This window comes from Hirundo rustica, chromosome 10, assembly GCF_015227805.2.
Source record: "Hirundo rustica isolate bHirRus1 chromosome 10, bHirRus1.pri.v3, whole genome shotgun sequence".
NCBI classification, from domain to species: Eukaryota; Metazoa; Chordata; class Aves; order Passeriformes; family Hirundinidae; genus Hirundo; species Hirundo rustica.
Window position 1 is genome coordinate 4,465,770 of NC_053459.1, and position 13,455 is coordinate 4,479,224.

The window sequence follows — 13,455 nt, forward strand, 5'->3', positions numbered from 1 at the left end:
TGTGGACAGAGATGGGGACGGGCGGCTGCCCTCAGAGCAAACCTGTGCTGCCGGATCCCCGCCTGCTGGTGCCGGAGGATCCCGAGGAAGCTGCTGGCAGCCTGGGGCCGCCCGGCTGGCCGGTCCCAGCTCCAGTGCCGGCATCCAGAGCCGCGTCAGCGAGATGGTTCCGCACGCTTGGTGTCCCTGCTGTGGCCAGTCTTGTGTCTGAAGGGCCAATCTTGGCCCTGGCCCCGGAGAGGGGCTCGGGGCAGAGCGCAGGCAAGGGCCGGCAGGTTACTGCGGCACGCCCGGCTATCCCGCTGCTGCGGGGCGCCTGGGCAGCGCCGGGGTACCCGCACCCCGCGGCGGGACAGGGCGGGACGTCGTGACGCGCTCCGCTGTCTCTCGGCACAGACCTGCGGCCGCTGGACATCCTGTCGGAGGCGGTGCCGGCCGGGGGCCTGGCCCGGGGCATGCGAGTGTTCCAGGTGCAGGGGATGCGCGGGTTCCAGCTCTCCGCATCGCGGCCCCGCGCCCTGGGCTTCCCCGCCTCGCGGCTCTTCATCCACTGCGATCGCTTCCCCGAGGAGTTCTCCATCATCGTCACGCTGCGGGCGCTGCGCGGCCCCGCCGAGGTGAGCGCGGCCCCGCCGAGGTGAGCGCGGCCCCGCCGAGGTGAGCGCGGCCCCGCCGAGGTGAGCGCGGCCCCGCCGAGGTGAGCGCGGCCCCGCCGAGGTGAGCGCGGCCCCGCCGAGGTGAGCGCGGCCCCGCCGAGGTGAGCGCGGCCCCGCCAGGTGACGGCCCTGCCCTCCCGCAGAGGAACGAGTACATCTTCACGCTGATGGTGGAGGAGAGCCCCGGCGTGCTGGTGGGGCTGCGCTACGCCCCCGACAAGCTGCACTTCCTCTTCTGGAGCCAGGAGCGCGCCGGCGGCCGGCAGAGCCGCGTCACCTTCCCCAACGTGTCCCTCGCCGACAGCCAGTGGCACACGCTCATCCTGGCTGTCTCCGGCCAGTCCTTCTCCTTGACAGTGGACTGCAGCATCCCCAAGGATGTGTAGGTTGGGGCGCTCGGCGGGGCGGGCAGGGTGATGTTCCTCTGGCAGCTGTGGAATTGTCCCCTGCCTCTTCTCTGCCCGTGCCCAGGGTGCTGGAGACGCCGTTCCCGGCCTCGCTGTCGGTGAGGAGAGCCAGCTTCTACCTGGGCAACAGGCGGAGAAGGAAAGGCGTGTTCACGGTAGGTGTGGGGTAGCCGGGTGGGCTGTGGGGCGCTCGTGGCCGCCTCTGGGGTCACCCGCAGCCCTCTCTCAGTCCCCAACGCCGGCAGGGCTTGGGCCACGGCACAGCAAGCAGGGTGGCTGTGGGTCCCTCCCGTGTGCAGGCGCCGAAAAGCAGCTGCTCCAAGCCCCGTGGCAGCGCTCCATCAGCTGTCAGATTGCCCCAGCTGGGCGTCTGGGCTCTGACAAAGGAGCGTGAGCCCCACGGACACTCCTGCATCCCAGGAGGGAGCGCAACGAGCGGAAGTCAGGCAGGAAATCCAGTTACCGGCAGCTCCCGTTGTGTGATCCGTCCCTCTGCTCCCACTTCGCCAGGGCTTGCTGAGGCAGCTGGTCCTGCTGCCAGGAGCCGATGCCACCCCCCGGATATGCCGCGCCGTGAACTTCAAAGTAGCGACGCTCTCCGTCCCCGGCGTCCTCCAGGATGTCCCTGCGAAGCCAGTGAGCAACGAGGTGCTCAAATACCCCTACGGTCAGTGCCCCCACGGCACGGGCTCTGCTGGCCGCCTCCGGCTCTGTGAGGAAGGGTCTCTGCATGGGGCTGGGAACGAAGCAGGAGCAGAGGGCAAGAGGGTGCTCCCAGCGCTCTCTCAGTGTGTGTGTGTTGGGATCCCTGTCCAAAATCTCCCTGAGAAGATGGGGTGGCCCTGCCTAGGTCCCTTGGTAGAGCTGGGCTCGTGTCAGTGGCCCCACGCAGGGTTGCCCCGGTCTGTGGTTCCCAGATTTGTGCTGGGATTCCATTTTCCCCACTGCCCGCTGCCCACCATCGGGATGAGAGCAGGACATTTGTCCCTCCTGCCTCGCTGCTCCTCCACTTCGTGTGCACTAAGAGGCTGCCCCCTCGCTCCTCTCCGTGCCCAGAGACTGACATGAAGGTGACCCTGGGGGCCCGGCCACGCTGCTCCAAGCAGGAGAAGGCGCAGTTCTGGTTCAACGCCTCCCGGCGAGGGCTGTACCTCTGCAACGGCAGCACCTGGGTCTCCATGCTGGAAGGTATTGCTGGGGAGCCTCTGGCACTCTCAGGGAGGGAAGGAGACCCCTGCAGCAGAGCAGGAGCTGAGACTTGCCCTTGAGACCACTTTGGGATGGGAATCAGCAGCAGACGGAGGGGCTGGGTTGTCCCCCTGTCTCACCTCTGCTTGGCCAGGCTTTGCTCTCAGTGCCCATGACACTTCAGAGCACCTCTGGATTCAAGTGCCTCTGTGGTCCCTCCACCTTCTCCACCTTCTCCACCTTCTCCACCTTCTCCACCTTCTCCACCCTCTCCACCCTCTCCACCCTCTCCACATTATCTTTTGCTCCTGGGAATTTTCTGGGCAGGATGAGCTCCTGACCCGTCTGAGCAGGGCAGATCACCCCACAAAGAGCCATGCTCAGGGTGTTGGGGTGCTCCCCCAGTGCTGAAGCATTTGTGGGATGGATACGGGGAAACAAAGAGATCCATCAGCTGCCAGAAATACTGGGGGCCATTGGGGGGTGGCAGACACAGGTCTCAGTGTCACCCAGGCTCCGGTGGGACACTTTGTAAGGAAAACAGCGGGAGTACCAAGGTGGAAAAGGCAACCAGAGCCTGGATTGGATGGGTGTTCTTCAATAACGACATGGATTTCATCCACTGGCACTCTCTCACTCACTCCAGGCTGTTTTCCCAGGATCCCTGGAGACGACATGGAGGATGGGATGTGCCCCTAACTGAACTGTGCTTCCCTTCCCTCCTCTCCCAGCATTTTCCTTTTGCTGATACCCACAGGGTGGGTTTGGCTGAGCCATTTGTTCCCCACAGGAGCTAGCAGTGACTGGACCCCCTATCCTTCCCTACCTTCTGGAAGTCATCAGGATTGGCACAGTGTCCTTGTTTCCCCAAGGAGAACTCATGCTGGGATCTTACTGACCTTGGTGCCACCAGCTCTGCCCCTTTTCTGCCATTTGTCCCTTCCAGTGCCCTTCCATCCGCCATGGGGCCCACTCTGGAGGTTTCTGCTCCAATTCCTGGCATTAATTCTGTCTTAGGCTTCCCTAACCTCTCCTCCTGCCATCTCCTCCGTGTTCTCTTGAGGATAAATAGATCAAAGCAATCAGGACCCGTGGCATGGGGTTCATTCCTGCTCCCAAAGGACGCAGCTCTGCTCTCTGCTGGAGAGCAGGCAGGGCAGGATGGGGCTGGATGTGCTGCCCATCGAGGTGCAGCCAGCCTCTTACCACCCCCTGGGTTGTCCCTTCACCCCCAGTGACACCAGGAGCTTCGTTTTCCCCACAAAGCTCTGCACAGCAGCACGTGCCACCAGCCCTCGCAGGACCCCTCTCCAGCTAAAATCACCTGGTTTTAACCTCACCCCTCTTGTTTTTTTGGGCTCCCAGTCCAACACAGGCTGGACTACGTGGAGGAATACCAGAACCTGGCCACCAACTCGGAGACGATGGGCATTGAGGTCTTCACCATCCCCAAGGTGGGGCTGTTTGCAGCCCTGGCCAACCGGCTCACGCCCCCGGGATCGGCCATCTACAGGTGGACAGACGGGAAGTTTGTGCACTACCAGAACATCCCCACCCACCAGGCTCAGTCCTGGAAGTATTTCACCATTGGGAAGAAGGTGAGTCCGCCAGGAAGGTGCCCCCACCTTTCAGTGTATTAAGTTGCAGTTGCCCAACGCTGGCTTCTCTGAAGCCCGGAGTCCTGGCCGTGCTTTAGAACAGGTGACTGCATCTCAGAGATCCACCTGTGCCCTTAAAGAGCCCTCAGAGCCTGCAGGTCACAGGAGACCCACTGAGGCCAACACGCTGCATTTTCAAACTCTCTCGCTTTTAAATTGTTCCAGGACTTTGGAGCCATGTCTCCTGCCCTGGGCAATCTGCCCTGGGGCTTGAGCAGAGGGTTCTCCTGGTTCTTCTCCCTGGGAAGCTGCTTTGCACTTTGGAGGAACCTCAGGAAAGCCACCTGCAGAGAGGCAGCTCTGTGCAGGGCTCCCAGGGGAGCTGGGGTTGTTCTCCCTGTCGTGACCCGTCCTGGCTTTGTGCCCAGGGTGTCTGCAGGGCTCCCCCATCACCGGCCACGTGCACAGGGTACAGAGGGATGGGCAGGATTTCTGCCTCCAGGCTTGGTGGCACCGACATCCCTCCTGCCTGGATCCAAACAGCCCGTGTCCCCTGTTGGTGGCACTGGGAACTGATGCTGGGGACCATCTCTGATGGGGGATTCACCTTCTCTAGGGGGGCAGGGGGACCCAGCACAGCCCTGTCCTTGGGGGTGGCTACTCCTTGGCTGAACAAAGCCCCAGGCTGGTGCTGGCAGGGTCCTGTCCATGCCAGGAAGCAGGAGACATCCCCAGTGACTCTTTCCTCTTCGTGGGCTGTGGCCCTGTGCCTCTTTGTGGCCCAAACTGGGGCATAACCTCTGCTGCTCCACCTGGAGGGCACTGGAGTGGCACAGAGCCGGCATGGCAGAGCTTGGATGTGCGCCCTGCCTTGCATGTGGCCACTCTGCTGCACCACTCTTGTCTCTTACACTTCCACTGGGGTTTCTTGGTCTGGAAAATGTTTTGTCTCGGGGGATTATTATCATTATTGCCATTGTTATCGTTATTGCCATTGTTGTCATTATTGTCACTGTTATCATTATCATAAATGCCTTTTTTTGTGCTGAACCACCTTTCCTTACAGGAGGCTTTGGTAGCCGAGCCTCCCTCCTTCCCCAGCGTGTTTTCACGTCCATGCTCCCCATCCCTGGGGCTGGAGGACATGAGTGGAGACAGCTCAGCTCTCCCTCTCTTTCTCTAAGAGGCTGCTGGCTGCAAGCTGTGCCCCTGCTGTGCACAAAGACCCCCCCTGTGTCCCTGTCCCCGCTTTGTGTTGCTTGGGGACTGCTCAGGGATCCCAGCCAGGGCCATCTTGTCCCACACCATCCCTTGCCCTCCATCCCACCTCCCCTCTCGTTTTCTCGTCCATGCTCCTTTGAGAGAAGAAAACCAGGCCATCCTGGCCTTCCCTTTCCCAGATCTTCCTGGCAGTGGCGAATTTTGAGCAGAATGAGAGGGGCCAGGAGTTCTCTGTGATATACAAGTGGAGCCGCAGGAAAGCCAAGTTCATCGCGTACCAGCGGATCGCCACGCACAGCGCCAGGGACTGGGAGGCCTTTGTCATCGAGGGAGAGGCTTTCCTCGCTGTGGTCAACCACAGAGAAGGTACCCAGCCCTCGGTGTTCCCTGCAGGCCCTGGGCTGGGATCTGGGACCCCGGCAGGTGCCCTGCTCAGGGCGTGCTCCCCGTGCGTCCCCGGGTGGGACGGAGGGCAGGGCAAAGCCAGGGAGGTGTGCACACAGCTGCGAGCCTGGGGAGCCTCAGGACACCCAAAGCCTTGCAGAGGAGAGAGAAGCTGTTGAGGAAGTGGCTGACACAGTCACCCTCTGGGTTTCTGGCTGCAGGGGACAAGGACAGGAGCGGGGATGGTGTCTGCGCTCAATCTTTTTGCTTCTTCTCGTTTTTATCCCCAATGCTCCGTAACCTGGTAGTGCCGCGGGTTGAGCCTTTTGTGAAGCCAGATCCTTGGCCTTGAGGGCACACAGGGAGCTGAGTGAGAGCCAGCTGACATTCCTGCCTGGACACCCTGCATTCACCACCCAGCCTCATTCCCTCCCAGGCCACGGGTTGTTCTGGGTTGGGTCGTGCCCCGCTCGGTGCAGAGGATGAACGTGTTGGCAGCACAGCCCTGGCTCTGTGGGCTGCTCCCAGCTGGGCTCAGGTGCTGGGCCAGTGGGCTCCTGCCCCGCCATCAGGGCTGCCTCAGGGGGCATCAGCACCTCTGGCACCAGGCTCAGAGCTGGCAGCAGGTTGCTGGGCTGGAAAGTCCCTGTGTCACCTGTTGGGCTCCATCGGGGCCAGTTTGGATGAGACCTGCCCTCGTGGCAGTGTGGTCCCTTTGCCATGCCCATCACACAGCGGTTTAGACCATCACGGCCAAGCCAAACCGGGGATGTTTCCCTTGGAGGGGGCTGGAGGGTCACTCCCTGGGGAGCTGCCACTCATCCAAGTGGCCATTCCCATTCTTCCTGCAGCCTTTCTTTGCCCAAGCCCCTGTTGCAACGAGGATTTAAACCCTGCTGGGTCCCACACAGGCATGAGGTCTAAATGCTTGAGCAGAGCCCAGGAGCTGGATGGAGCACGTGCTTTAGGGCAGGGGGGAAGCCCCTGATGTCAGGAGCTTGGGGACACAGCTGGGACTGGCCCCACTACACAGGGCCGCCCTGTGGGACAGCCAGCAGAGCTTGTCCACGCTGGCACGGTGCCTCTGGGGCGCTGCTCGTGTGGGGACAAAGCACCAGCCTGTCCCTCCTCTGCCAGGGCTGCCACAACGCTGCCGCTGTGCACTGGGGACGAGCTGTCCGTGTGTCCCATGGGAGGGAGGCTCCAGGTAGGAACAGAGGCTTTAGGAATGGAGGCACAGGGTAAGGATGGAGGGGGTCTTTAGGTAGGGGTGGAGAATCTCTTTGGCTACTTCTTGGGGAGCAGCAGGTCACTTGCAAGCAACCTTGTGACCCACTGGCTCCTGGGTCTTGTTCCCTACACGAGCCAGGAATTGCTTTCCCTCACGGTGCACGTGTGTCTCCCCCAGGGAACAACCACAACGTAGACAGCGTGATTTACAGGTGGAACCCCAGGACAGGGCTGTTTGAAACGAACCAAACCATTCCTACCTCTGGAGCGTACGACTGGGAGTTTTTCACCATCGGCCCATACTCCTTCCTGGCCGTAGCTAACACATTCAATGGCACGTCCACTAAGATCTACTCTCACATCTACATCTGGCTCAGTGGCTCTTTCCAGCTCTTCCAGTCTATCCTGGTAAGGCTTGGCCACTGCTCCTCAGCGTCCCCTCGGTGCTTAGACAGGGCAGCCACATCCAGCTTCTCATGGCCTCCTTCCCCACAGACATTCGGTGCGGCCGACTGGGAGGTTTTTCACATTGGGGACAGAGTCTTTCTGGCTGTTGCCAACAGCCACAGCTATGACAGCGGGATGCCAGCGCCCTCCAACTTCTATGCCATCAACTCCTCCATCTACGAGCTGAACATCACGGCCCAGATGTTTGTTAAATTCCAGGACCTTCTCACCTACAGGTACCTGTGCAAGGATTCAGGGTGCTCCTCCATGTCCGTGTCCTTCTCCTGAGCAACCCAGAGGTCTCACAGAATCCCAGGATGGTTTGGGTGGGAAGGGACCTTAAAGCCCGTCTCATTCCACCCCCTGCCATGGGCAGGGACACCTTCCACCAGCCCAGGTTGCTCCAAGCCCCGTCCAGCCTGGCCTTGGACATTTCAGGGCGGCCACAGCTGCTCTGTGCAACCTCTCCCAGGGCCTCTCCTCTTTTAGTTTAAAGCTACACTTGCTTGTCTCCTGGAGGGTTCTTGCAGGCTTCGCACTCCAGGGACTGAGACCGGTGGGGAGGGCGATGGGTGATGGCTCCTTGGCACCAAATCCCAGTGGGAGCTGGGAGAAGGTCCTAGGTTTGGGAATGAGGGTGGATTTCTTTCAGGAACAGCCTGGGAAGTGCAGGGTTTTCTGTGTGTGCTCAGGGTGTCAGGGATTGGGGTGGACACACAGCCCCTCCTTCAGCTGGCCACACAGGGGTCACCCCCCTCTGCTTGTTTCCTCCCCAGTGCCCTGGACTGGGAGTTCTTCTCGGTGGGAGACGACTCTTTTCTGGTGGTAGCAAACTCTTTCGATGGCTTCACCTTCTCTGTTAACAGCATCATCTACAGGTACTGTGGAGGGCAGGCCTGGGGGGCCAGGGGGGCCTGGGGGCTGTTCCCAGAGGGAGTGACCCCGCATGGGCACAGCCTGGTGCATCCACCCAGGGAGGACGGATGGGACTGTTCCTGTGTTCAGGCAGGAATGGGAAGCCCTGGTGAGGGACATCCTGCCCTGAACACAGCAGGGAGATGGGAGATGCCCCCTGGCTCAGCCTCCCTGCCCCTCCCAGGTGCCCGGCTCAGGGCTGGGAGCTAACTGCCTTCCCTGCGCAGGTGGCAAGGCTACGAGGGCTTCGTGGCAGCCCACCACCTCCCCACAGTGGGCTGCAGAGACTGGGAGGCGTTCCACACCGCTGAGGGCTCCTACCTGTTCTACTCCAGCGCCAAGGAGCCGCTTTCCAAGGTGCTCAAGCTGAAAACCACCTGAGGCGGCTCAGACACGCTCAGCTCAGCGCCAGGACCAGGGCAAGCTGGGCACCCAGCTGAGGATGGCCCACAGGGCCCAGCAGTGGCTGCAGCATCCGCTGGGCAGTGCCTGGCTGCGTGCTCTGCAGGAAGGGAGGAGGAGGAGGGGGAGGAGGGCAGAGCTCCAGGGCTCCCTGAGCCTTGTCCAGGAGCTGGTGAAGGGGCTGTTTCTCCTGGGGAAGCTCTGGCACCACGCTCCAGAGCCATGTCCTACCCAAGGTTCCCGAGCCCAGTTGCAGCCCCTGGTTTACCAGGACCACGATGCTTGGCAAATCCCAGTCCCCAGGAGGATCCAGAGCTGCCAGAAGCTGTGGCCAAAGCTTGCACAAAGCCAGGGAAGGAAGAGACGGAGCAGAGCATGAGCTGCTGGGGTGGGTGCATGGCAGAGGGGAGTAAACATGTGAGAAATTGCAGGAAAAAAACGTGTCCAGGCTTGGCTCTGTCAGCCTGGGGCTGTGATGTTCTGAGGACCAGCTGGTTTGACATTGCAGCCATTCTTGGTGTCACCTTCATGCCACTGCCACGGGGTGCCTGCCCACCCCGCTGCTCTGCCATGGCTGGTTTGGGTCTCCCTCAACAAGTGCTGTGTGTGCTGTACAAACCTGTTGGTGTGTTCCAGGGCTAGTGCTGGTCCTCGCACCTTTGCATGGGGTTAGAGACTCCTGAGAAAACCTGCTTTGCATCTGGACCAATCCAGCTCCCACGGGCGTGGGAAAAACCCGAAACTGCTTCAGGTGAAGCCGTGGCCTCTTTTCTTTTCCTCACCTTTGCTGGGGGACTCTTGCTTAACCAGAGCTCTAATAAACTGTGTGCACCCAGCCTTTCTCCCACGTGGATAACCCAGCTGCCCTGCCCGGGGCAGAGGCATCCAGCAAGGGACATCCATCCCTGAACGTCCACGGCCACGGCTGGCCTGGTGAGGACGAGGTGGCCCTGAGCCAGGAGTGTGCTGGGCTGAGGGTGCCCCTCTGTTCCCCCCACCCAGGGGCCACAGCCTCACCTGGGTGTCCCAGAGCACCTCTCAGCCTTCCCCAGAGCCAGGATTCCTGCTGAGCTGGGACACCCGCCCTGGCACTGGGGAGCACCCAGGAGGTGCCAGCCCCATCGAGAAGGGCTGGGGGGGGTCTCAGCCTGAGCCTTCCCAGGGTCCAGACCTGCAGGGTGAGCCTCTGCATCCCTCCCTGCTCTCCCTGTTCGGTGCAGCTGCAGCTGGCTCTGCCAGGAAGGACCATTTCTCCCCTGTGAGGAAAGGGAGAATTTGATTTGCTCCCATCGCTGAGCTGTGAGCAGCAGCTCTAATTCAGCCCCGAGGAAGGGCAAGATAAGGCAAGACTAGATGTATTTGGGCAGCTGGTCCCTGCTGGAGGCAGATTCAGCTGAGGCTGCGAGGGGATGGCACCTAATGGGAGTCGTGCTGGTACATTGAATTTAGGCTGGTCTGCTTTGGGAGAGATTGAATTAGGATAAGCCCCCCAAGCACCACCAGCCTCCCTGGACACTCAGCTCCTTGCACACTCAGCTCCCAGCACAGCACAAACCCGGAGGGCTTTTCCTAAGTGCAGGGCTTTATTGAGGAAACAAAGGGTTTGGAGTTCCGCCCCCAGCGTCGCTGGAGGCGGGCAGAGGCTGCCAAGGAGCCGGGGCCGTGGGGAGGATGTCCTGCCCTCCGAGGCTGGAGCCGGGATGGGGTGACCCCTCTGCACCCCAGGGACCTCCTGGCCCCACAACTCCTCTCTGTCCCCATCTCTCCCTGCCGGGGACTTGTTCTCTCCCAACCACAAGCCCGTGACTGGGGCTGCATTCCCTGCGAGCCCAGCTCTGGTAGGGAAAATGAGTCTGGCCGGGGATGTTTGTCCCAGGAGCCCGATCTCCACGGACAGACCCACGGGGGGTCTCTCCCCCACGTCGTTCGCTCACGCTCGCTCCAGTGTGGCTGGCGAGGGGACACTGGCGGCCCCCGTCTGAAGAAAGCACTGGGGGGTCCCGCCAAGAAGCTTTGATGCCTTCCAAGGTGCCCCCGGCTCCCCGTGAGGAGCCTGGCAGGCGGCACCCGCTCCCCGCACTACAGGGCGGTGCTGGTGGTGTCTGCGCGGCCCGGGGCGCTCGGCAGCGAGCTCGGGTAGTGCCCGTGCCGGCAGGAGTCCTCCCGGTTGTGCCGCACGTAGCAGATGACGTACACGATGACCATGGCGAACCAGCCGAACATGGTGACGAACATGGCCACGTCCGTGGTCCTCTGGCGCACGCTGCAGAAGTTGACGCCGGCGTCCAGGACCTGGAGCAGCGGCTTGCCCACGTACTCCTCCCGCGGGGCCGTGTGGCAGGTGATGTCCCGCACGGAGTCGGGGTCCAGCCGCGCCTCCCACAGCACCTCCTGCAAGGCGCACTCGCAGTGCCAAGGGTTGTTGGCCAGCCGGAGCTTGGCCTTGAGCGCCAGCAGCGCCTCCTTGGGAATGCTGCGGATGCGGTTGCCGGAGAGGTCGAGGCTCCGCAGCCCGGCCGCCACGCCTTTGAAAGCCGCCCCGTCGATCTTCTCGATGGCGTTCCCGGAGAGGTCGATTTCCTCCAGGTGGGAGAGGTGCCCGAAGGCGTTGCCGGGGATCCTGGTTATGCTGTTGGCGTCCAGCTTGAGGAACACCACGTCTCTGGGGATGTCCCGGGGGATCTCCTCCAGGTGCCGGGAGCTGCAGAGGACGGCCTTCGCCCCCGCCCGCTCCGTGCACTGGCAGCTGGGGGGGCAGCAGCTGCCCCGGGGGATGCAGAGCAGGAGGCAGAAGAAAGCCTGGGCCACGCTGGTGGCTGGAGCGGTGCTGGTGAGGCTCATCCTGCAGCCAGCCGGCTCAGCACGGCCGCTGGCAGCTCCCCGGGGGTGGCAGCAGCTCCCGGGCAGCAGGACGGCCTCTCCCATCGCTGAAGGGAAGCTGTGGGTGGAGGGGATGTGACACGGCTGTATTTCCTGGAACGCTGGGTATGGCCGGTGTATGATGTGACCGGGCAAAGGGGGGAGAGGCTGGCCTCGTGAGGCTGGGAAACAAGGGTGGAGTGACACCGGCTATCTTTTCCAGCACAGCTTGATTTGGTCTAATTAGAAACGGAAACCCCGGCTGCACTACCCCTGTGTCTGCAGAGACCACCCGGGTGCACAAAGGGAGCTGTGGGCTGGGGTGAGGAGATGGGCCCGGGAGCCTCTGCCCCATCCTGCTGCCAGCTTCCAGGGGGATGCTGGAGTTTGCCGCTGGAGAACAGCAGCAGTAAGTTCCTATCTCAGCAGCCCTGATGGTTTAAAAAAAATGATGAGTCAGACTCGAAGGATCATCAGACTGACTTAATCACCACCAGGATTTTAAATAACAAGATGTGGAGCTCTTCTGCTTTCTTCCCTTCCCTTCTGGTCTGTGGGCTGGTACAAGCCAGGTTTCCAAGGGTTTCACCAAAGGAGCGTTTGGAGGTGAGTTTGTTTTTTGAAGTAAACAAAGAGTGTGGTTTGATAGCCTGAGTCTGGGGGTGGGAGGTGAGGAGAGGAGCCACTGCCGAGCGCAGCAGAAGGGGTGATGGAGGAACCCCAGAGGACACCGCGGTGCTGCCAGGGGCAAAGCAGGAGGTGGAGCAGGTGGGACACCTTTCCTCTGCCTCTGGTGCTGCTCATGCCCCTCCTGCTGCCTTGGCCAGCCTGGGAGGAGAGATCCTCATGGAGGGGAGATCTGGGAGGCCAAGGGAACCTTTCTCGTGGGAATTAAATGTCCCGCGTAATGTCATTAGGGGCACCGAGTTGTTGCCCCTCTGGTACCAGAATCCTTCAGCTAATGGCATTCCCCTGGCAGCAGCAGCATCCCTCGGGTGCCACCACCCTCAGGGTAGCACAGAGGGACGCTCTCACCTGAGGGATGCTCACACCTGGAGGATGCTGTCTGCAGCTTTGCCCGCAGCCCTGCCCGGAGCTGTGGATTCTGCCCGGGGGTATGAAAGTTGAGCTTCCTGGGAATCCCTCTGGCCCTGCAAAACGTGCCGGGCTCTGACAGCTCCGTCTCTCCGGAGGAACAAGGAGATGCGATGCCGGCTCCCTCCGTGGAAGGGCTCCGAGGGGCCCTGAGAGTCGCAGCCTCCCCGGACCCGGGCGGTGTGCGGGGGTGATGCCGCCCTGCCCTGCTGCCCTGCCCGGGGACCCGGGACCCCTCCGCGCGGTGTGACCGCCCCCCACCGCCCCCGCTGCCCCGGAGCCCGGGCTCCCTTACCGGCTCGGCCAGGGCGGCTCTGCTCCGCCCCGGTCTAGGTGCGGTGCGGTGCGGTGTCGGTGCCGGTGCCGGTGTCGGTGCCGGTGTCGCTGCGATGCCGGTGTCGCTGCGATGCCGGTGCCGGTGCCGGTCCCGTTCAGCCCCACCTGTTGCCGCTGCCGCGGCGCCCCGCGCCGGGCGGTCCGGCGGAGGCACCGGGCGGTGCGGGAACGGGGGCGGTGCGGGAACGGGGGGCGGTGCGGGGGAGCGGGGGCGGGGGGAGCAGGGTGATGGGACAGCCCCGCGGGAGCCCCGGTGTGCAGAAATTAAGCGCTGCTAATGAGATTTCCGCAGTTTTTCGGAGGCTGCGGTCCGGGCTGCGAGTCTGGAAGCTTCATCAGGTGCTGTAAGGCGCGATCTGCCCTCCCCGGCCGTGCCTCGGCCTGCACCTCCCCGGGCCCACGTGGGCGCTCAGCAGATGGTCTCCTGTCTCTCCCGGTGACAGGAGACCAGGAGCAGACATCAAACATCCCAGGAGAAGGGGCCGTGCCATCGCTTTGGATCACGGCTCCCATATCAACTCTGAACGGGTGGAGCCATCTCCAGCAGCCTGGTCTGCTGCAAGGTGGCAGGGGGCTGGAAATGAGATGATCATTAAAGTCCCTTCCAACCCAAACCATCCTGTGACTCAGTGAGGCTACAGGCAGAGAGAGTTTGTACAAGACTGGGGTGAGAATTTGGCTTATCCTGAAGCGTGCTCCAAGCGTGTCCTCCACAGA

At 62.1% G+C, this 13,455-nt stretch overlaps 2 protein-coding genes across 2 annotated transcripts; one reads left to right on the forward strand and one right to left on the reverse strand.

Moving 5' to 3' along the window:
• The first annotated feature begins 11 nt into the window (after nucleotides 1–11).
• On the forward strand, nucleotides 12–9,207 carry TSPEAR (thrombospondin type laminin G domain and EAR repeats). Its single transcript, XM_040074344.1, has 12 exons — nucleotides 12–261; nucleotides 397–617; nucleotides 800–1,038; nucleotides 1,128–1,218; nucleotides 1,574–1,730; nucleotides 2,120–2,251; nucleotides 3,617–3,849; nucleotides 5,250–5,436; nucleotides 6,863–7,092; nucleotides 7,180–7,367; nucleotides 7,908–8,009; nucleotides 8,274–9,207. Exons 1-12 carry the CDS (start codon nucleotides 12–14, stop codon nucleotides 8,425–8,427), a joined length of 2,184 nt encoding a protein of 727 aa, XP_039930278.1. The 3' UTR covers nucleotides 8,428–9,207.
• An 852-nt stretch (nucleotides 9,208–10,059) lies between these two features.
• Nucleotides 10,060–12,453, reverse strand: LRRC3 (leucine rich repeat containing 3). Its single transcript, XM_040074472.2, has 2 exons — nucleotides 12,343–12,453; nucleotides 10,060–11,386 (listed from the first exon to the last, which is right to left on the reverse strand). Exon 2 carries the CDS (start codon nucleotides 11,371–11,373, stop codon nucleotides 10,528–10,530), a length of 846 nt encoding a protein of 281 aa, XP_039930406.1. The 5' UTR covers nucleotides 11,374–11,386; nucleotides 12,343–12,453; the 3' UTR covers nucleotides 10,060–10,527.
• Nucleotides 12,454–13,455: the final 1,002 nt, after the last annotated feature.

Excerpts from the sequence above, each read along its gene's own strand:
- TSPEAR (XM_040074344.1), top strand. The coding sequence starts at position 12 with ATGGGGACGGGCGGCTGCCCTCAGAGCAAACCTGTGCTGCCGGATCCC. Across the intron at positions 1,039-1,127 it reads TGCAGCATCCCCAAGGATGT|GGTGCTGGAGACGCCGTTCC; the intron begins GTAGGTTGGGGC and ends GCCCGTGCCCAG. Across the intron at positions 7,093-7,179 it reads AGCTCTTCCAGTCTATCCTG|ACATTCGGTGCGGCCGACTG; the intron begins GTAAGGCTTGGC and ends CCTTCCCCACAG.
- LRRC3 (XM_040074472.2), bottom strand. The coding sequence starts at position 11,373 with ATGGGAGAGGCCGTCCTGCTGCCCGGGAGCTGCTGCCACCCCCGGGGA.